The sequence below is a fragment of the Oncorhynchus nerka genome, linkage group LG10 (genome assembly GCF_034236695.1).
Source record: "Oncorhynchus nerka isolate Pitt River linkage group LG10, Oner_Uvic_2.0, whole genome shotgun sequence".
Taxonomy (NCBI): domain Eukaryota; kingdom Metazoa; phylum Chordata; class Actinopteri; order Salmoniformes; family Salmonidae; genus Oncorhynchus; species Oncorhynchus nerka.
Genome location: NC_088405.1, coordinates 53,135,971 through 53,154,516, shown reverse-complemented (window position 1 = coordinate 53,154,516; position 18,546 = coordinate 53,135,971). Strand labels below are relative to the sequence as shown.

The 18,546-nt window shown below is 42.6% G+C and overlaps 1 protein-coding gene across 2 annotated transcripts in view; it reads left to right on the top strand.

Annotated features, from left to right (window-relative positions):
* Positions 1-396: 396 nt before the first annotated feature.
* Positions 397-18,546, top strand: part of LOC115135568 (mucin-5AC-like) — a 34,483-nt gene continuing 16,333 nt past the window's right edge. For both annotated transcript variants that reach the window (XM_029670385.2, XM_029670384.2), the window contains exons 1-4: positions 397-713; positions 12,355-12,455; positions 16,206-16,805; positions 16,919-16,993. In XM_029670385.2, the coding sequence (XP_029526245.2) occupies positions 625-713; positions 12,355-12,455; positions 16,206-16,805; positions 16,919-16,993 (865 nt within the window). In that variant the 5' untranslated portion in view covers positions 397-624. The remainder of the gene's footprint in view (positions 714-12,354; positions 12,456-16,205; positions 16,806-16,918; positions 16,994-18,546) is intronic.

Genomic DNA, 18,546 nt, shown 5'->3' with positions numbered 1-18,546 from the left:
GTGCCCAGTGAGTCGGCTCTAACTCTACATTACTTAGATCCTGTACTTACTTTCAACTCCATTAATATAGAAATAAAATTGAATACCATATAATATTAAAGTTTAACAGGCTAGTTAGTAATATGAGAACTGAAGAGACGTTAAGGGACAGATTCACTAAGCAGTTACATCCTGCAAACTTTAACACCTGTTATATTCCAGAAAGAATTATACATATAAGTTAAAACACTATCATAAAAAGTTGGAAAAAAGTTAGCAGATTGACAATTTGTAGGCAAACTTTTCTTTCTTAAAAGTTTTGTTTGTGTCTTAGCCAGGCACATATTTCAGAACAGGCTTTGGCGTTTTAGGGGCGTGTCCCACCTGCCACCTAACGATGGTGAGAAAGTCACAGAAACTTCACGTTGGCTCAACAGCCTGTACATTTTTTCTCAATAACAGTTGGGAAACATTTGTGATTTCATTTGTGCTGTATATGCTTATTTAAGGTCCGTTGTTGATATTCTATTTGGTCTGTAAAGGGGAAGGACAATCATAAACTTGCTTTATTGATTTATTCTCTCAGGGGGGGTCAGTGCTGAAAGTAGCTTCAATCTGGATTGTTGAATTGCCGATGAGAAACAAATGTTTTATGGAGATGAGGACAATCTCGACAAGGTTCCAGCTATGCGGTGTGGTGGAGTACGCTGTGTCCGTATGCGGTGCTTTACCAGGTAAAATCTATTCCTCACAGAATCTTTCTCTCTGTACAGAACATAGACCTACAGTAGGCTACCTATAAGTCCAGGGGTCTTTGACTTGATATTGACTGTTCAATTAGCACTGAGGGTGAATAGCATTTCTTGTTGTTCTTTATGGCAGTTTTTTTTTTACAAGGATAATTAAACGTGCATATCAAAATTATATTAGGTTGAGGTAGCCAGGATGAGACTACAGTGTTGTTAGTTTTTTCTATCACTTTGGTGCAATTTCCACAACTATATGGTACATTTTCACAACTGTAAGCACAACAATCAAAACAGATCATCAAAATGGTTTAAAAACTCGAAGCACATTTTCAATTGACTGAGTGCAACAAACCAAATCACTAAGTAACTTGTTTACTGCACTAAATCACTCTTTCAATTTGGATACATATTCAATATGCTTTTCAAAATGCAATATTCACTTTACTTTTGATATGATTTCCTTGTCATTTGTTAACAATACAATTAAATATCACTTATTCAAACTGCTCAAAACTGATAACTACTGAACCAAAATGATGTAGTGCCTAGTTAACTGCTCAAAACTTTACATTTCTATATTTATACCTCATAAATGTATCCTTTTGACAAATTTATGTTGGAAGGTTAAACCAAATCATGTATGGATGTGACTGTAAATACTGCATCATTCTCCTTCAGCCAGTGTGATTCAATTGGAGAATGTGGTCAAATTCACTCTATATGCCACCATTTGGAATTATAGTATAGTCTACAATGCACTGCTGAAATACCTGGGTTGTATTTAAAAACATATCCCCCTCATTATTTGTATTTCATTGATACACTGTAAGCTGAAGAATTTCAAGCACAGGCACAGGCGATACTGTATCAGTTGACAAGTCACGTAGAAAAGGTGACCTTGTACAATGTTTCATGGGGCAGAAAGGGCATACAAAATCGTGCGATCCTTTTACAGTAGCCATATGCTTTAAAATACCCATATTTCGGATTATTTGTCTCATGTACTGTATAAAGATAATGAAAGGCTAGGAGTTGTTTCCTTGCCACTGTGCTTCTACGCCTGCATTGCTTGCTTTTTAGGTGTTTTAGGCTGGGTTTCTGTACAGCATTTTGTGACATCAGCTGATGTGAGAAGGGCTATATCAATACATTTGATTTGATTTGAAACTGTACTGTATAAAGATAATGAAACTGTAAGACTGACATATTTCTCAAATAAAATAAATGTTGCATGTCAAGTTATAGTCAAATAGTTTATGGAAGATGATGTTCAGCACTTCAAAAATAACCGTGTTGAAATGTGTATCTTGTATTTTTATGCTATTGCATTAAATGGTAGCTAAATGGTGAGCTTATTTAGCAACAAAACCAACGCGTGCACAACTATGGGGCAATACAGACTGAGTTGGCTTAGACTTGACATGTAAAATGTTGTTAGTCTCCTAATGTTTATTGAAAACATAAATAAATTTGCACAATGAGCACGTGTCTCTCAAACACATAGTTACAGTTGTTGGTTAGCTAGCTAGTGTTTTGCCATATTAGCATAGACATGACATCAGTCAAAACACTTAACAACAAGAAATGGTATCAAGATACAATTATCTGAAACAAGTCACCTACGATTACCCACAAGGCAGCTTGTCATTGTTGCTAGTCATCTGACCATTCAGAATCATAACCATTTGTAACGTTGTCGGCCAACACATCTATAGGTGACGAAACAACATTTCCGAAAATATACAATGCCAGGGAAAGAGAACGACAATTATCAGGAACTAATCTAATCATACAAATAACAGCTTGTGGCATTGTAGATTTTAATGTGTGTGTGTGTGTGCTTGCATGCATGTGAGAGATTGTGTGATCAGATTAATTGTATTAATGTTTCAGGACACTTTTGATAGTGTAAATTCAGGTGTGTCAGAACAGGCATACAGTAATGCGTTTGCTTTAGAATTATTTACGACTTACTTGTGTTACGTAACACATCAGATGAAGGCTTCCCCTATTGTGTTAAATATTCATTTGTAACTGACATGGAAATGGCTACAAAGATATCACAGGTATTAAAAACAACATTTGTTTCATGCTGAGAGATCACGTCACAGTTTAGTGTGAACCCCTTTCACCTCCACCCAACACAGGGTTTTAATGTTCTCCAGCACACAACACAGAAGACCAGGACAGGTAAGTATACTCAAGTAACCTCCCCTCAGGTAGGTTACCCTCCCTGACTACCTCGGGTAAATAGCGGGCAAAAGTGACACTGTATTATTTGGATATGGCACTGCAACAAGATAGTTATTCTAAGGGAAGGCACTGCAACAAGGTAGTTATTCTAAGGGAAGGCACTGCAACAAGGTAGTTATTCTAAGGGAAGGCACTGCAACAAGATAGTTATTCTAAGGGAAGGCACTGCAACAAGGTAGTTATTCTAAGGGAAGGCACTGCAACAAGGTAGTTATTCTAAGGGAAGGCACTGCAACAAGGTAGTTATTCTAAGGGAAGGCACTGCAACAAGATAGTTATTCTAAGGGAAGGCACTGCAACAAGGTAGTTATTCTAAGGGAAGGCACTGCAACAAGATAGTTATTCTAAGGGAAGGCACTGCAACAAGGTAGTTATTCTAAGGGAAGGCACTGCAACAAGGTAGTTATTCTAAGGGAAGGCACTGCAACAAGGTAGTTATTCTAAGGGAAGGCACTGCAACAAGGTAGTTATTCTAAGGGAAGGCACTGCAACAAGGTAGTTATTCTAAGGGAAGGCACTGCAACAAGGTAGTTATTCTAAGGGAAGGCACTGCAACAAGGTAGTTATTCTAAGGGAAGGCACTGCAACAAGGTAGTTATTCTAAGAGAAGGCACTGCAACAAGATAGTTATTCTAAGGGAAGGCACTGCAACAAGGTAGTTATTCTAAGGGAAGGCACTGCAACAAGGTAGTTATTCTAAGGGAAGGCACTGCAACAAGGTAGTTATTCTAAGGAAGGCACTGCAACAAGATAGTTATTCTAAGGGAAGGCACTGCAACAAGGTAGTTATTCTAAGGGAAGGCACTGCAACAAGATAGTTATTCTAAGGGAAGGCACTGCAACAAGGTAGTTATTCTAAGGGAAGGCACTGCAACAAGATAGTTATTCTAAGGGAAGGCACTGCAACAAGGTAGTTATTCTAAGGGAAGGCACTGCAACAAGATAGTTATTCTAAGGGAAGGCACTGCAACAAGGTAGTTATTCTAAGGGAAGGCACTGCAACAAGATAGTTATTCTAAGGGAAGGCACAGCAACAAGGTAGTTATTCTAAGGGAAGGCACTGCAACAAGGTAGTTATTCTAAGGGAAGGCACTGCAACAAGGTAGTTATTCTAAGGGAAGGCACTGCAACAAGATAGTTATTCTAAGGGAAGGCACTGCAACAAGGTAGTTATTCTAAGGCAGGGGTGTCAAAGTCAAATGGACGGAGGGCCAAATAAAAAAATCAGCTACAAGACGAGGGCCGGACTGTTCGAATGTTCATTGAAAATTTTTTAAATGACGCATATAGTCTAGTGAACCTAATTGAACCTACTGAAAACCTAACAAATATATTACAATATGATCAGATAAATAAAGCAATATTTTCTTATGGCTCTGTCAGTAATCTTTAATTTTCAACAGACACAAAAGACAAATTTCCTTTATATAAATATCCCCATAACATGAACATTAAATGAAAGAAACCGGTATTCAAGGCACCATCAGTAGACTATATTTTCTATTTTAGCAAAAGTGGGCTAAATTTACTTCAAAAAAAAACAATAATAGCAATTTTCTATCATCCACTCAACTGAAATATTTTTAAAATATAATTGGATTGAAATACAAAAAAATAAAGTGCAAAAATCTATTAATCAAAAACAACACTTTGTTTAAGGAGAAGTAACATGCAGTGAAAACAAATATTAAATTTTAACTTTTAAACTTGAACTGAGTAAAAACTCTAAATATGTGATTGCACAGTAATGTTCACTTGTTTGAGGTTGAGGGTGATACTTGGTGGTGTCCCATCTTTTCCACAAGTTCATCAATGTTCGGGTAAGGCTCTGAGCTGAAGAAATCCTCAGAATTGAGTGGAGGTGTTCAGCAGTAAGTCGACTTCTGTGTGATGTTTTGTTCAGGTTCATCAAAGAAAACAGTTGTTCACACAGGTATGTGCTGCCAAACATAGACAACGTTTGAGCAGCCTGGATGCGCAGCTGGGGCATTGTGCCGGGAGGAAACGGGCGAACTCCGCAGCACCCACTGCCGCATATTTTGCCCTCAGTGCATCATTGCATTGAGGTCAATCAACTCCATTTGGAGGTTTGGTGGTGAGCTTTCCACGTCAACAGCAAATGAGTTACCGAGCAGTTCCAACCTGCTTTTTTGTGCTTCAAAGTCAGCAAATCGGCGCCGAAAGTCAGCGGCAAGCATACCTATTTTATCAGCCAACTGTGTGCTCGGGAACGCACTGGTAGAGAGCTTCTTCATGGTCTGGCAGCTGGGAAAGTGGCTCAAATTTTCTTTCCGCATCTGCGTCTCCCACAGAGTCAGTTTGGTTTTAAATGCCTTCACTGTACTGTACATATCAGAGATGACACGATCCCGACCCTGCAGCTGCAAGTTTATTGCATTCAGATGACTCGTAATGTCACACAGAAAAGCCATTTCACACAGAAACATTTCGTCTCGGAGTTGTGTTGTGTCTTTCCCTTTGCTGTCCAAGAACAGACAAATCTCCTCACGAAGCTCGAAACATCTTTGAAGCACCTTTCCCTGGCTTAGCCATCGCACCTCTGTGTGATAAGGCAAATCACCATGCTCCGTTTCTAACTCCGTCAGAAATGCCTTGAACTGGCGGTGATTCAAACCTTTGGCTCTGATAAAGTTAACTGTGCGCGTGATGATGCTCATTACATGCTCCATTTTCAAGGCTTTACCGCACAACGCTTCCTGGTGTATGATACAATGATAAGCTGTCAGCTCACCTGTCGCGTTTTCCTCTTGCATCTTTTCCCGTATCTTCGCCACCAGTCCGCTCCTGTGTCCACACATCGCAGGTGCTCCGTCGGTTGTCAAACCCACGAGTTTTTCCCAAGGCAGCTCCATCTCATTTACACATCTTGACACCTCTTCATACAAATCATGCCCCGTAGTTGTGCCATGCATAGGACGTAAAGCCAAAAACTCCTCTGTCACGCTTAGGTTGGAGTCCACTCCGCGGATGAAAATTGACAACTGGGCAATGTCAGAAATGTCGGTGCTCTCATCCACAGCCAAGGAATATGCAATAAAATCTTTTCCCTTTTTCACAAGCTGCTCTTTAGATTGATGGACAACTGGTCTACTCTCTCGGCAATGGTGTTTCTGCTCAGACTCACATTTAAAAAGAGTTGCCTTTTTTCTGGGCAAACTTCCACACAAACTTTAATCATGCAGTTTTTGATGAAATCCCCCTCCGTAAATGGCCGGGCTGATTTAGCGATCTCTTCTGCCAAAATAAAACTGGCCTTGACAGCAGCCTGGCCTTGTGATTTGGCTTTTTTGAACAGAGCCTGTCGAGATTTGAGGCCTCGTTTTAATTCCTCTGCCTTTTGTAGCCTTTGTTCCATGTCCATATTCTTGTTTTTGTCCGCGTGTTTCGTTTCATAATGTCGTCTCAGATTATACTCTTTCAGTACCGCCACACTTTCTCCACACAGAAGACACACAGGTTTTCCAGCTACCTTCGTGAACATATACTCCGACTCCCACCTTGTTTGAAATCCCCGGTTCTCAGTATCCACCTTCCGTTTTGCCATTTTTGATGGGTATCTGAAAGTTAATTTTACTGTGATGCTGACGACTGCTGTGCCAATAAATATTGAAATGAAGCAGCCTACTGCTCGGTGCGTCACCTTTGCATTGTGGGAAATGTAGTATTGGTGCGTGTAAAAGATCTGCGGGCTGCCGGCTTGCTGCGGGCCGGTTCTAATAATAAATCAAGATCATCCCAGGGGCCGTAAAAAACCTTCTTGCGGGCCGGATGTGGCCCGCGGGCCTTGACTCTGACATATGTGTTCTAAGGGAAGGCACTGCAACAAGATAGTTATTCTAAGGGAAGGCACTGCAACAAGATAGTTATTCTAAGGGAAGGCACTGCAACAAGGTAGTTATTCTAAGGGAAGGCACTGCAACAAGATAGTTATTCTAAGGGAAGGCACTGCAACAAGGTAGTTATTCTAAGGGAAGGCACTGCAACAAGATAGTTATTCTAAGGGAAGGCACTGCAACAAGGTAGTTATTCTAAGGGAAGGCACTGCAACAAGGTAGTTATTCTAAGGGAAGGCACTGCAACAAGGTAGTTATTCTAAGGGAAGGCACTGCAACAAGATAGTTATTCTAAGGGAAGGCACTGCAACAAGGTAGTTATTCTAAGGGAAGGCACTGCAACAAGATAGTTATTCTAAGGGAAGGCACTGCAACAAGGTAGTTATTCTAAGGGAAGGCACTGCAAACAATATGGTTAAAGGCACTACAATCTCGCTCTGGTGCTGCACACAACATGAGACCCACCCTTGGCCCGGCTCTACTCTACTCTGCCAACCCCTCTAATGGATTCTACTGCTATGGGACAAAATAGGGAGGGGGAAAGACAGACAGAACAACATATCCAGTAGAAAGGGTGGGGATAGGTTCTCGATTTCTAGGGCCCGACGAGAACCATATCCCCTCAAAATAAAATAACGACTCTGTATGGCGTTATCCAGATCCGCACCCCGTCTGAGACTGCTTGGTGACATCAACGATGGACCCGGCTCCACTGCAAAATGAGGGGAAGACAGACGGCAGGGAAACCTGCCAACAATAGTGGCTTTCAGTGGCGTGGCAAAAGGGCCCAGAATAAGAAAGAGTGGTGTAAGGGGAACAGGAAGAATCATGTCCCTTACTTGGCGGAGCTAAAGCTCCTTGATGTGCGTTGTACCAATGCCTCTCTCGGTCCTCTGCTCTTGGATTACCACTCAGCTCCACAGCCCTAGTTCATTGTCAGCGCAGCTGCCCTCTTCCTCACTCAAATGTGCAAATAAGACTTTTCGTTCCATAGACACTGGTCCAGTGCGATCACAGCAAACAACCAAACAGACAAGACATGGAAACTTGCGTAGGAGACCGATCCCCACAGAGAGAAATTCTCTGCTCAACTCCCAGCCCTAAATGCCACAAAACACAGGGCACAAAGGAAATTACAACCAATCTCCAGCTACCTGTCTGATTAGCCAACTTGCAGGAGGTGAGTCTGATCCCCCCAAGCCCCACCACAGGTCTGTGGAGTTGCATCTGGGCGCGGTCTGAAGATCAGGTAGGGGCAAGGTCGCACATGGTTCCGATAAATTGTCCGCATTGGTCTCCCTTCCTCTGGTCGGATACGAATGACTGGCAGGCAGTCCAGGCCAAAGATGTCCTAGAATGACAAAAGGCTGTGGTTGCTTTCGGGTGGCTAGCTATCGGGTGGCAACCCTGATCACGTTGTCGGAAGTTCCCCAGTAACACCCGTTCACTAGCCATCAATGGAAGGTCCTTCGCCCGCTTGTTATACCAGTATTTGTCTTGCCCCTACGGGTCCTTGCATCGACCTGACTGTAGGCCCGTCATAGCTGGTCATGATGGTGCCTCACCCATCCATCTAGGTCAATTCACAGCATTGGGGCCTCCACCACTGAAATCAAATCAACAGGAAGATGGGCATGCCTGCTACACATTATAAAGAATGGGTAAGTCCGGTGCTGCTATGTTCAGTGTTGTTGTATGCCTGCAGAAGCATGGGTAACTGCTCTGGCCAACGCATCTGCTCATCTTGCCCCAGGGACCCAAGGAGAGATAACAATGTTTGATTAAACCCTTACATGCCCCAGTGCCCTGAGGGTGGTACACAATGGTTCAGATCTCCTTGATGCAGGGGCGAGGATATGCATCCTTGTGGGTCAGGGCGTTGAGTCGGTGGTAGTCTACACAGAACCTTCAGGTCCCATCCTTTTTCTTCACCAGTACCACTGGTGCAGCCCAGAGACTTGAGCTTTATGTGATTACTCCAGAATAGCATCCTTGCCATTAGGGGTCTCCGCGTACAGGCTTGGTGGAATTGGTCGGTGTCACACTCGGCTATGGATGGCAGTACCTGTGGGAATGTGATGTAGGACCGAATCAGACTTACCGAAATCTTCCTCATGGGCAGAGAACACACTTGACCAATGGGCTAGGAGTGCATTGAGCATTTGTTGCAGTGTTGTCTCCAGTCCCTCTACCAGTGGAATGTTTACAAGGGGTTGGCCATCAGGCTGTAGCTGGACTGTCTGCACATCCATCTCAATATTACCTGGTGTTTGGGTGTGTAGCACCAGGTCTCGCTCTCCACAGATCTGAGAAGGCTCCAAGAGGGTCACTGTGGCCAGTGGGTGTCACCTTGGTATCTCAAGGGGGTAAGGTTTTAAGTTCAGCAGTCGCAAGGGTAGCCTTCCTCCTTGCACTCAATACTGTGCGAGCAATTCTCAACTCCATCACCAGGTTCCTCCACCAAGGCATGACAGTCTTTGGAGGAACTCCCTCCAACAAGTCTGGCCCACAGCAACTTCTCACTGATAGCTGGAATCCCATTGGGGTCCCCATTGGACAGGCGTTCAGTAAATGGTCCACCCTCAAGCTCAACGGTCTGCATGACCGTCTGCAGACAGAAAAAGCATTCTGACACTCTTTCCTGGCAACTGCCCCCAAAGTGGTGTTGAACCCAGTGACGCCCTGGGAGACTCCTTGGAACAACTCCTTCCAGTATTGGGCTATAACATTCATCCCAAGGATCCCTTAGTCTACCCCCAAGACAGTCATCCTTGACAATCATAACACCCTTGGCTGGAACTTGCACTCTTCCCACAACAAAATAATTGACCGCATAGCTGATATAAGGGATGTGTAGGCCATTGACTGCCTTCAACATGAGCCAGCGGAGGTCTGACAAATCCTGCATGGAGAGATGGCCAAGCCACTTCTGAAAAAAACTGAGACTGAACATTGTTACTTGGGACCCTGTATCCAACATATATGGTATTTTTATTCTGCTTACCTCCACTTCCACATGAGGGCAGTTTCCCAGCAGACTTATTTCCCAGCAGACTTATTTCCCAACAGACCTCGCAGGGCTTTCCTCTTGCCTGGTGTCTGCAGCACTGACCGCTCGCCTTACAGCGGACGGGGGATTCCTGTTTTAAAGGACCTGTTCATCTCTCTGGGTGGAGCAGAAGCATTGGATGTGGCCAGGCTGTCCACACCCCAAACAGACGGGTCTCCCCTGCCGGTCCCACTGGAATGGGGCTCTCCTTCCATTAGAGAAAGGAACATGTTGCCCGTCTGTACATGCCCCCTTGGCTCCTCCCTCGGCCGTGGCGGTGCAGCTGAATTAGTCTTCTGATGTCTGATTTCTCTCACTAGGGTCTCTGCCAGGGTGCTCAGCTGCTCCTTCATCTTCTGCAGTAGGTCAGCACGCATGTTCTCCTTCCATTGCTCCTAGTCTGCATTGGTCACAGCAGCTGGGGCGCCACCTGTAGGGGGAACAGTACGGCAAACCTGGCAGTCCTTTTCCGCCATCTCTCTGGCCAGCGACTCAGACTCCTGACTAACCTGAGTGAATGCCATCCCTTACTGTTGCCGCGCATACCTTTGGAGCTCCTGTTTCAGAGGGCCCTCCGTTAGACCTTTAACGAATTGGTTCCGAAGAGTTGTTTCATCCTTGGCAGAGCCGTCTGGTTCTGATTGGAGCCATCGGCTAAACAGCTCCCGTGTGTGCAGGAGGTAGTCTCCCATAGGCTCATCTCCCCTCTGGTTACAGTCAAAGAAGCGGCACATGAGAGTGATTGTAGGGGTGAGGCTGCCAAACCGGTCCTATAATGCAGCCCACGAAGAAGGTGAGATCCTCTGGGCTTGACGAAACATGGTTTGTCTTTGCACTGCCATCTAGAGCCCCCATGATGAAATCAACGTGCTGCTATCCTGCCAGTCCTTGCGAACTCAATATGGCTTCGATTTGTGCCTCCCACTCCCAAAATCGAACTCCATTACCCTCAGAAGAACTTTTGGGAACCCAGGGTGAACACATGAACCAAGGCATTGCTACAGGAGAAAACTGAGGTAGTGGGCCTGCCCCTGAAGGACTAGAGACTTCTGCCCCCTGTGCTCCATCTCCTAGCTGATCCATAGCCCCCTGTGCAAGAGAAGTGCGCTTGGAGAAATTCTGATGACAACAGCACTTAAAGAGGTGTCACAGTTTAGTGTGAACCCCTTTTTACTCCAACACAATATTTAATGTTCTCCAACACAAAACCCCAACACAGAAGACCAGGACAGATAGTAAGTATGCTCAAGGTAAGTTTTATTTTAAATTCATGAGTTAACATGGATTGGATCACATTTTCTGACCTCCCACAGCAGACTGTACGGTTTCCCCAGACTGTGTCGACACAATAGCCTCCCCTCAGGTAGGTTACCCTCCCTCAGTTGAATAAGCGGGCATGCAGAAGTTACACTGCAACACAATGCACACTGAAATATTCTGATATGGCACTGCAACAATATGGTAAAAGGTACTACAAATCTCACCCCACTGCACACAGAATTATTCTACGGCACTGCAACAAGATAGGATTGGTGGGTCCCCCATGGGACGGTTGAGCTAAAGTAGGCTAATTTGTTTAGCATGAGGTAAGTAACAAAAACATTTCCCAGGACATAGACATATCTAATATTGTCAGAAAGCTTAAATTCTTGTCAATCTACCTGCAATGTCCAATTTACAGTAGCTATTACAGTGAAAGAATACCATGCTATTGTTTGAGGAGAGTGCATAGTTATGAACTTGAACATGTATTAATAAACCAATTAGGCACATTTGGGCAGTCAACACAATTTTGAACATAAATGCAATGGTTCATTGGATCAGTCTAAAACTTTGCACATACACTGCTGCCATCTAGTGGCCAAAATCTAAATTGCGCCTGGGCTGGAATAATACAGTTTGGCCTTTCTCTTGCATTTCAAAGATGGTACAAAGAAATATGTTTTGTTCTTTGTATTATCTTTTACCAGATCTAATGTGTTATATTCACCTACAATAATTTAACATTTTCACAAACGTCAAAGTGTTTCCTTTCAAATGGTATCAAGAATATGCATATCCTTGCTTCAGGTCCTGAGCTACAGGCAGTTAGATTTGGGTATGTAATTTTAGACAAAAATTGAAAAAAAGGGCAGATCCTTAAGAGGTTGGGAAGGCACTGCAAGCAATATGGTGAAAGGCACAAAGGTGCAATGCCTCTCTCGGTCTTCGGCTCTCAGATCACCACTCAGCTCCACAGCCCCAGTTCGTTGTCAGCACATCATATCAATCAGTTTGGTTTCACCACACCACCACTATCTCAGTAGTGCAGTCAAAGTAGTGTGATCAAATTCAATGTATTTTCTTTCATATGTGGTAAAGGATCGTCTCATCAGAGTTTAACACAGAGTTTCTTTAACAATGAAGCCTCTGTATTACACGCTTGATTTATGAGTCGTTAACATTGATCCTGTGATCTGTCGTTTTACAGAAAGATGACCAGATCCCCAGATCTCCTGCACATGGGAACTAGGACACATCCAAGGCTCCTCCGGGTATCCTTCCTAGTCCTTCTTCTTCATGCAGCCATAGGTGAGGTCTTATTATAGGGTAAATCCGTTAGAATTCAATCACTTTTTGACAGCATCCCTTTTGATTTAAACAAAAGTTTCCAAATATGTCTCTGCCCATTGAAAAAGTGGACAGAAAGTGACTTTTGGACCTGAAGTTGACCCATTTTGCATACCCCATCATACCATGAGACATCCATCACTGGAAAAGATCAACGGTTAAGTTTGATATAACAGTGTTTAACTATTTTATAATTTATTTGATCAAAAACTACGCAAACTCCGATAATTTTATTTTTTGCTTATGTTGTAGTTTAAACCCTATTTCACATAATCTGAGATTTTTCCATTGTGCCCGCCATTGGTTGAGCCACAATATGCTCTTGAATACGGGGGTGTCATTTCAAAAATCAAAAATAGAATTCATATCCCTTCAGACCACTGCAATTTAGCTCGTACACCATTGACATTTGAATTGAATTGACATTTTAACTTCTAATTACGAACACCAAGATGACTTCAATGGTCATGTCTATTTTATTAGCTATATTTATATGGTTTCAATAGGTTGCCTATGGAGGATTGACAGTATAATTTAAAACAACAGATATTCACATTCAAGTCAACATTCTCTGATGTGTGGACCTCCAACCATCATTGTGGTACCATTTGTAAGTTTACATTTCAATTGTATTCCCATTTTAGTACATTTATCAGCCAAAACATGACACCCACCCTGTATTCAAGAACATGTTGTGGCTCAACTGATGGTTGGCACAACACAAAAATCTCAGATCATGTCGAGTTCGGTCTAAGCTACAACCTATGCAATATTTTTTTTAAATCTACGTTTACAAGTTTTTAGGTAATTTATGTTAAAGTTTTTAAAAAATACATTAAAAAACGTTTTTTTTTCAAACATTTTAAAATCGTTTGACAACCCTGTTTGTTCGTTTTTCAATTGTATCAATCTCAACCGTTTATCTTTTCCAGTGATGAAGACATGGATGTCTTATGGTATGGTGGGGTATACAAAATGGGTCAACTTTCAGCACCTTTATCTCCTGAATGATTTGGCATCCAGGTCCAAGAAGTCCCTCTCCTAGCGGCGTAGTTTCTTATGTTGTCATTAGGTTTCATGCTGAGAGATGTTGAATGATCTGTTTCTGTTATCAGGACATTCGTTTGCACAAAGTTTTCCATCTTCACCCTCTCCACCATCATTAACACATCCTTCACTCAATTCAATTCAATTCAAGGGCTTTATTGGCATGGGAAACATGTGTTAACATTGCCAAAGCAAGTGAGGTAGATAATATATAAAGTGAGTATATAAAGTGAAATAAACAATACAAATTAACAGTAAACATTACACATACAGAAGTTTCAAAACAATAGACATTACAAATGTCATATTATATATATACAGTGTTTTAACAATGTACAAATGGTAAAGGACACAAGATAAAATAAATAAGCATAAATATGGGTTGTATTTACAATGGTGTGTGTTCTTCACTGGTTGCCCTTTTCTCGTGGCAACAGGTCACAAATCTTGCTGCTGTGATGGCACACTGTGGAATTTCCCCAGTAGATATGGGAGTTTATCAAAATTGGATTTGTTTTCGAATTCTTTGTGGATCTGTGTAATCTGAGGGAAATATGTCTCTCTAATATGGTCGTACATTGGGCAGGAGGTTAGGAAGTGCAGCTCAGTTTCCACCTCATTTTGTGGGCAGTGAGCACATAGCCTGTCTTCTCTTGAGAGCCATGTCTGCCTACGGCGGCCTTTCTCAATAGCAAGGCTATGCTCATTGAGTCTGTACATAGTCAAAGCTTTCCTTAATTTTGGGTCAGTCACAGTGGTCAGGTATTCTGCCGCTGTGTACTCTCTGTGTAGGGCCAAATAGCATTCTAGTTTGCTCTGTTTTTTTGTTAATTCTTTCCAATGTGTCAAGTAATTATCTTTTTGTTTTCTCATGATTTGGTTGGGTCTAATTGTGCTGCTGTCCTGGGGCTCTGTAGGGTGTGTTTGTGTTTGTGAACAGAGCCCCAGGACCAGCTTGCTTAGGGGACTCTTCTCCGGGTTCATCTCTCTGTAGGTGATGGCTTTGTTGTGGAAGGTTTGGGAATCGCTTCCTTTTAAGTGGTTATAGAATTTAACGGCTCTTTTCTGGATTTTGATAATTAGTGGGTATCGGCCTAATTCTGCTCTGCATGCATTATTTGGTGTTCTACGTTGTACACTGAGGAAATTTTTGCAGAATTCTGCGTGCAGAGTCTCAATTTGGTGTTTGTCCCATTTTGTGAAATCTTGGTTGGTGAGCGGACCCCAGACGTCACAACCACAAAGGGCAATGGGCTCTATGACTGATTCAAGTATTTTTAGCCAAATCCTAATTGGTATGTTGAAATTTATGTTCCTTTTGATGGCATAGAATGCCCTTCTTGCCTTGTCTCTCAGATCTTTCACAGCTTTGTGGAAGTTACCTGTGGCGCTGATGTTTAGGCCAAGGTATGTATAGTTTTTTGTGTGCTCTAGGGCAACAGTGTCTAGATGGAATTTGTATTTGTGGTCCTGGTGACTGGACTTTTTTTGGAACACCATTATTTTGGTCTTACTGAGATTTACTGTTAGGGCCCAGGTCTGACAGAATCTGCATAAGATCTAGGTGCTGCTGTAGGCCCTCCTTGGTTGGTGACAGAAGTACCAGATCATCAGCAAACAGCAGACATTTGACTTCGGATTCTAGTAGGGTGAGGCCGGGTGCTGCAGACTTTTCTAGTGCCCGCGCCAATTCGTTGATATATATGTTGAAGAGGGTGGGGCTTAAGCTGCATCCCTGTCTCACCCCACGACCATGTGTGAAGAAATGTGTGTGTTTTTTGCCAATTTTAACCGCACACTTGTTGTTTGTGTACATGGATTTTATAATGTCTTATGTTTTACCCCCAACACCACTTTCCATCAGTTTGTATAGCAGACCCTCATGCCAAATTGAGTCAAAGGCTTTTTTTGAAATCAACAAAGCATGAGAAGACTTTGCCTTTGTTTTGGTTTGTTTGGTTGTCAATTAGGGTGTGCAGGGTGAATACATGGTCTGTTGTACGGTAATTTGGTAAAAAGCCCATTTGACATTTGCTCAGTACATTGTTTTCATTGAGGAAATGTACGAGTCTGCTGTTAATGATAATGCAGAGGATTTCCCCAAGGTTACTGTTGACGCATATTCCACGGTAGTTATTGGGGTCAAATTTGTCTCCACTTTTGTGGATTGGGCTGATCAGTCCTTGGTTCCAAATATTGGGGAAGATGCCAGAGCTAAGGATGATGTTAAAGAGTTTTAGTATAGCCAATTGGAATTTGTTGTCTGTATATTTGATCATTTCATTGAGGATACCATCAACACCACAGGCCTTTTTGGGTTGGAGGGTTTTTATTTTGTCCTGTAACTCATTCAATGTAATTGGAGAATCCAGTGGGTTCTGGTAGTCTTTAATAGTTGATTCTAAGATCTGTTTTTGATCATGTATATGTTTTTGCTCTTTATTCTTTGTTATAGAGCCAAAAAGATTGGAGAAGTGGTTTACCCATACATCTCCATTTTGGATAGATAAATCTGCGTGTTGTTGTTTGTTTAGTGTTTTCCAATTTTCCCAGAAGCGGTTAGAGTCTATGGATTCTTCAATTACATTGAGCTGATTTCTCTCTCTCTGTCTCTCTGTCTCTCTCTGTCTCTCTGTCTCTCTCTGTCTCTCTCTCTCTCTGCAGCCTCTTCCCTATCTGCCCCGCCATCTTTGTCCTCACCGCCATCAAATGCACAGCTTAAAACAACAACAACACCACCTACACCAAATACTACCATATCAACTAAAACTACCGCACTTTCTACACCAAATACAACCACAACAATTACTTCAACCACAACAACTACACCAACTACATCCACACCAACCACAACCGTGTCAGCTACAACAACCACATCTACTACAACATCTACCACCCAAAGTACTGTAGCATCAACCATGTCACATACTAACACAGCAACTGCACCCTATCCAACCACATCAGCTACAACCACGACACCTGCAGCTCCATCAACCATACCATCCACAGCTACATTAACCACCACTTACATTCCTTCATCTAACACTCTAAACACATCAACAGTCGTGGTGCCCATGTCGAATGCAGCAGCACCAAATGCATCCACCACCCCACCCCCCACATCACATACAACCCCTCACCCATCACCACTGCACACTGCCTCATCCAACATGACTAGTGGACCAATGGCGTCCACTGTGCCATCTCCATCCACTACCTCTACGCTGCACTCAACCTCACCCATCATGTTGTCCACCGCTAACAGTAAGTTAGATCATTCTTACTACAGTAGCCTATGTTAAAATCGGATCTTTCAGCTCCACGCGTTGTATTGTACAGACTCGGCAAGCTAATCGGCTCCTGGGTCTCCATTTCAGTGACCTCGAAAAATGACACATTTCCGGGACACTCCACGCCTTTACCAACAACAGTCACCTCTAACGTCACTACAGGTAAGTCAACAGCCTGAGTAATGGTGGAGGGGTGTAATCACAATGAGTAATCATATGATTTATGTCAGATGATGTCTTAGTATAACAGAGGTGTTTGTGTGGAGCTATACAGTTGCTTTCAGAAAGTATTCACACCTTTTGAATTCTTCCACATGTTGTTGTGTTACAGCCTGAATTCAAAATGGATTCAATTTGGGGGGGGGTTTCTAACCCATATCTACACACAATACCTGTAATGACAGTGAAAACATGTTTTTAGACATATTTTAAAATATATTCAAAATTAAATACAGAAATATCACATTTACATAAATATTCAAACCCCTGAGTCAATACTACCTTTGGCACTATAAAAGCTTTAAACACCTGGATTGCGCAACACTTGCCCATTATTCTTTTCAGAATTATTCAAGCTCTGTCAAATTGGTTGTTGACTGTGCTTAATTTGAGCCGGATCCTGCCATAACAGGATCCGGCACCTCTCAGATTTGACTTTTGTTTGTTCCGGCACCTATTTTCCCAGACCCGGTACCTCTTGGAGCGGCAGGTAACCTAGTGGTTAGAGCGTTGGGCCAGTAACCGAAAGGTTGCTGGATCGAATCCCTGAGCTGACAAGGTGAAAATCTGTTCTGCCCCCGAACAAGGCAGGTAACCCCCTGTTCCCTGGTAGGCTGTCATTATAAATAATAATTTGTTCTTAACTGGCTTACCTAGTTAAATAAATAAAAACTATCGCCCCTTCCTTTATTTTGATTTATTCATTGTTTCGCTGTTTATTCTAATAAAAGCGATCAGTGTTTAATGAAGTAGCCTCCTCGTTTTTTCTCCTGATCCCCAAAAAGACCATCACGTAAAAGCGTGGTGATCCTTCTGCGTAATCATCCTATCCTGCCACAATTCTAGACCTGCTCTCTTATTTGTACATATAGGTTATGGGGAGGTAAGATCTTGACACAGGTCTTGGTAGTGGTGGACAGCGAGTGAAGAGGTCCCTACGTAATCATGCCATGTAGCCTAGTTTAGTCCTCTCCCTACTGTATTTGAAAAGGGGGAAAGCCAAATAAAAAATGTATAAGAAAAAACAATTGAGTTTGATTACATTTTTTAAGTTCAAAAGTCCAGAGAATGATTGTGAATCGTGTTCTGGTATTGTGATATGTGTTCTACTGCTACGTTGTTGTCTAGAAAATGAGGCTATAATAAATTTGAACTTGTGTATGCCCCAAAGCTATCAAATCAAATCAAATCAAATGTTATTTGTCACATACACATCACCACGCTGTCTGTGTAGGTGGACCAATTCAGTTTGTCCATGATGTGTACGCCGAGGAACTTAAAACTTACTACCCTCTCCACTACTGTCCCGTCGATGTGGATAGGGGGTGGCTCCCTCTGCTGTTTCCTGAACTCCACGATCATCTCCTTTGTTTTGTTGACATTGAGTGTGAGGTTATTTTCCTGACACCACACTCCAAGGGCCCTCACCTCCTCCCTGTAGGCCATCTCGTTGTTGTTGGTAATCAAGCCTACCACTCTAGTGTTGTCTGCAAACT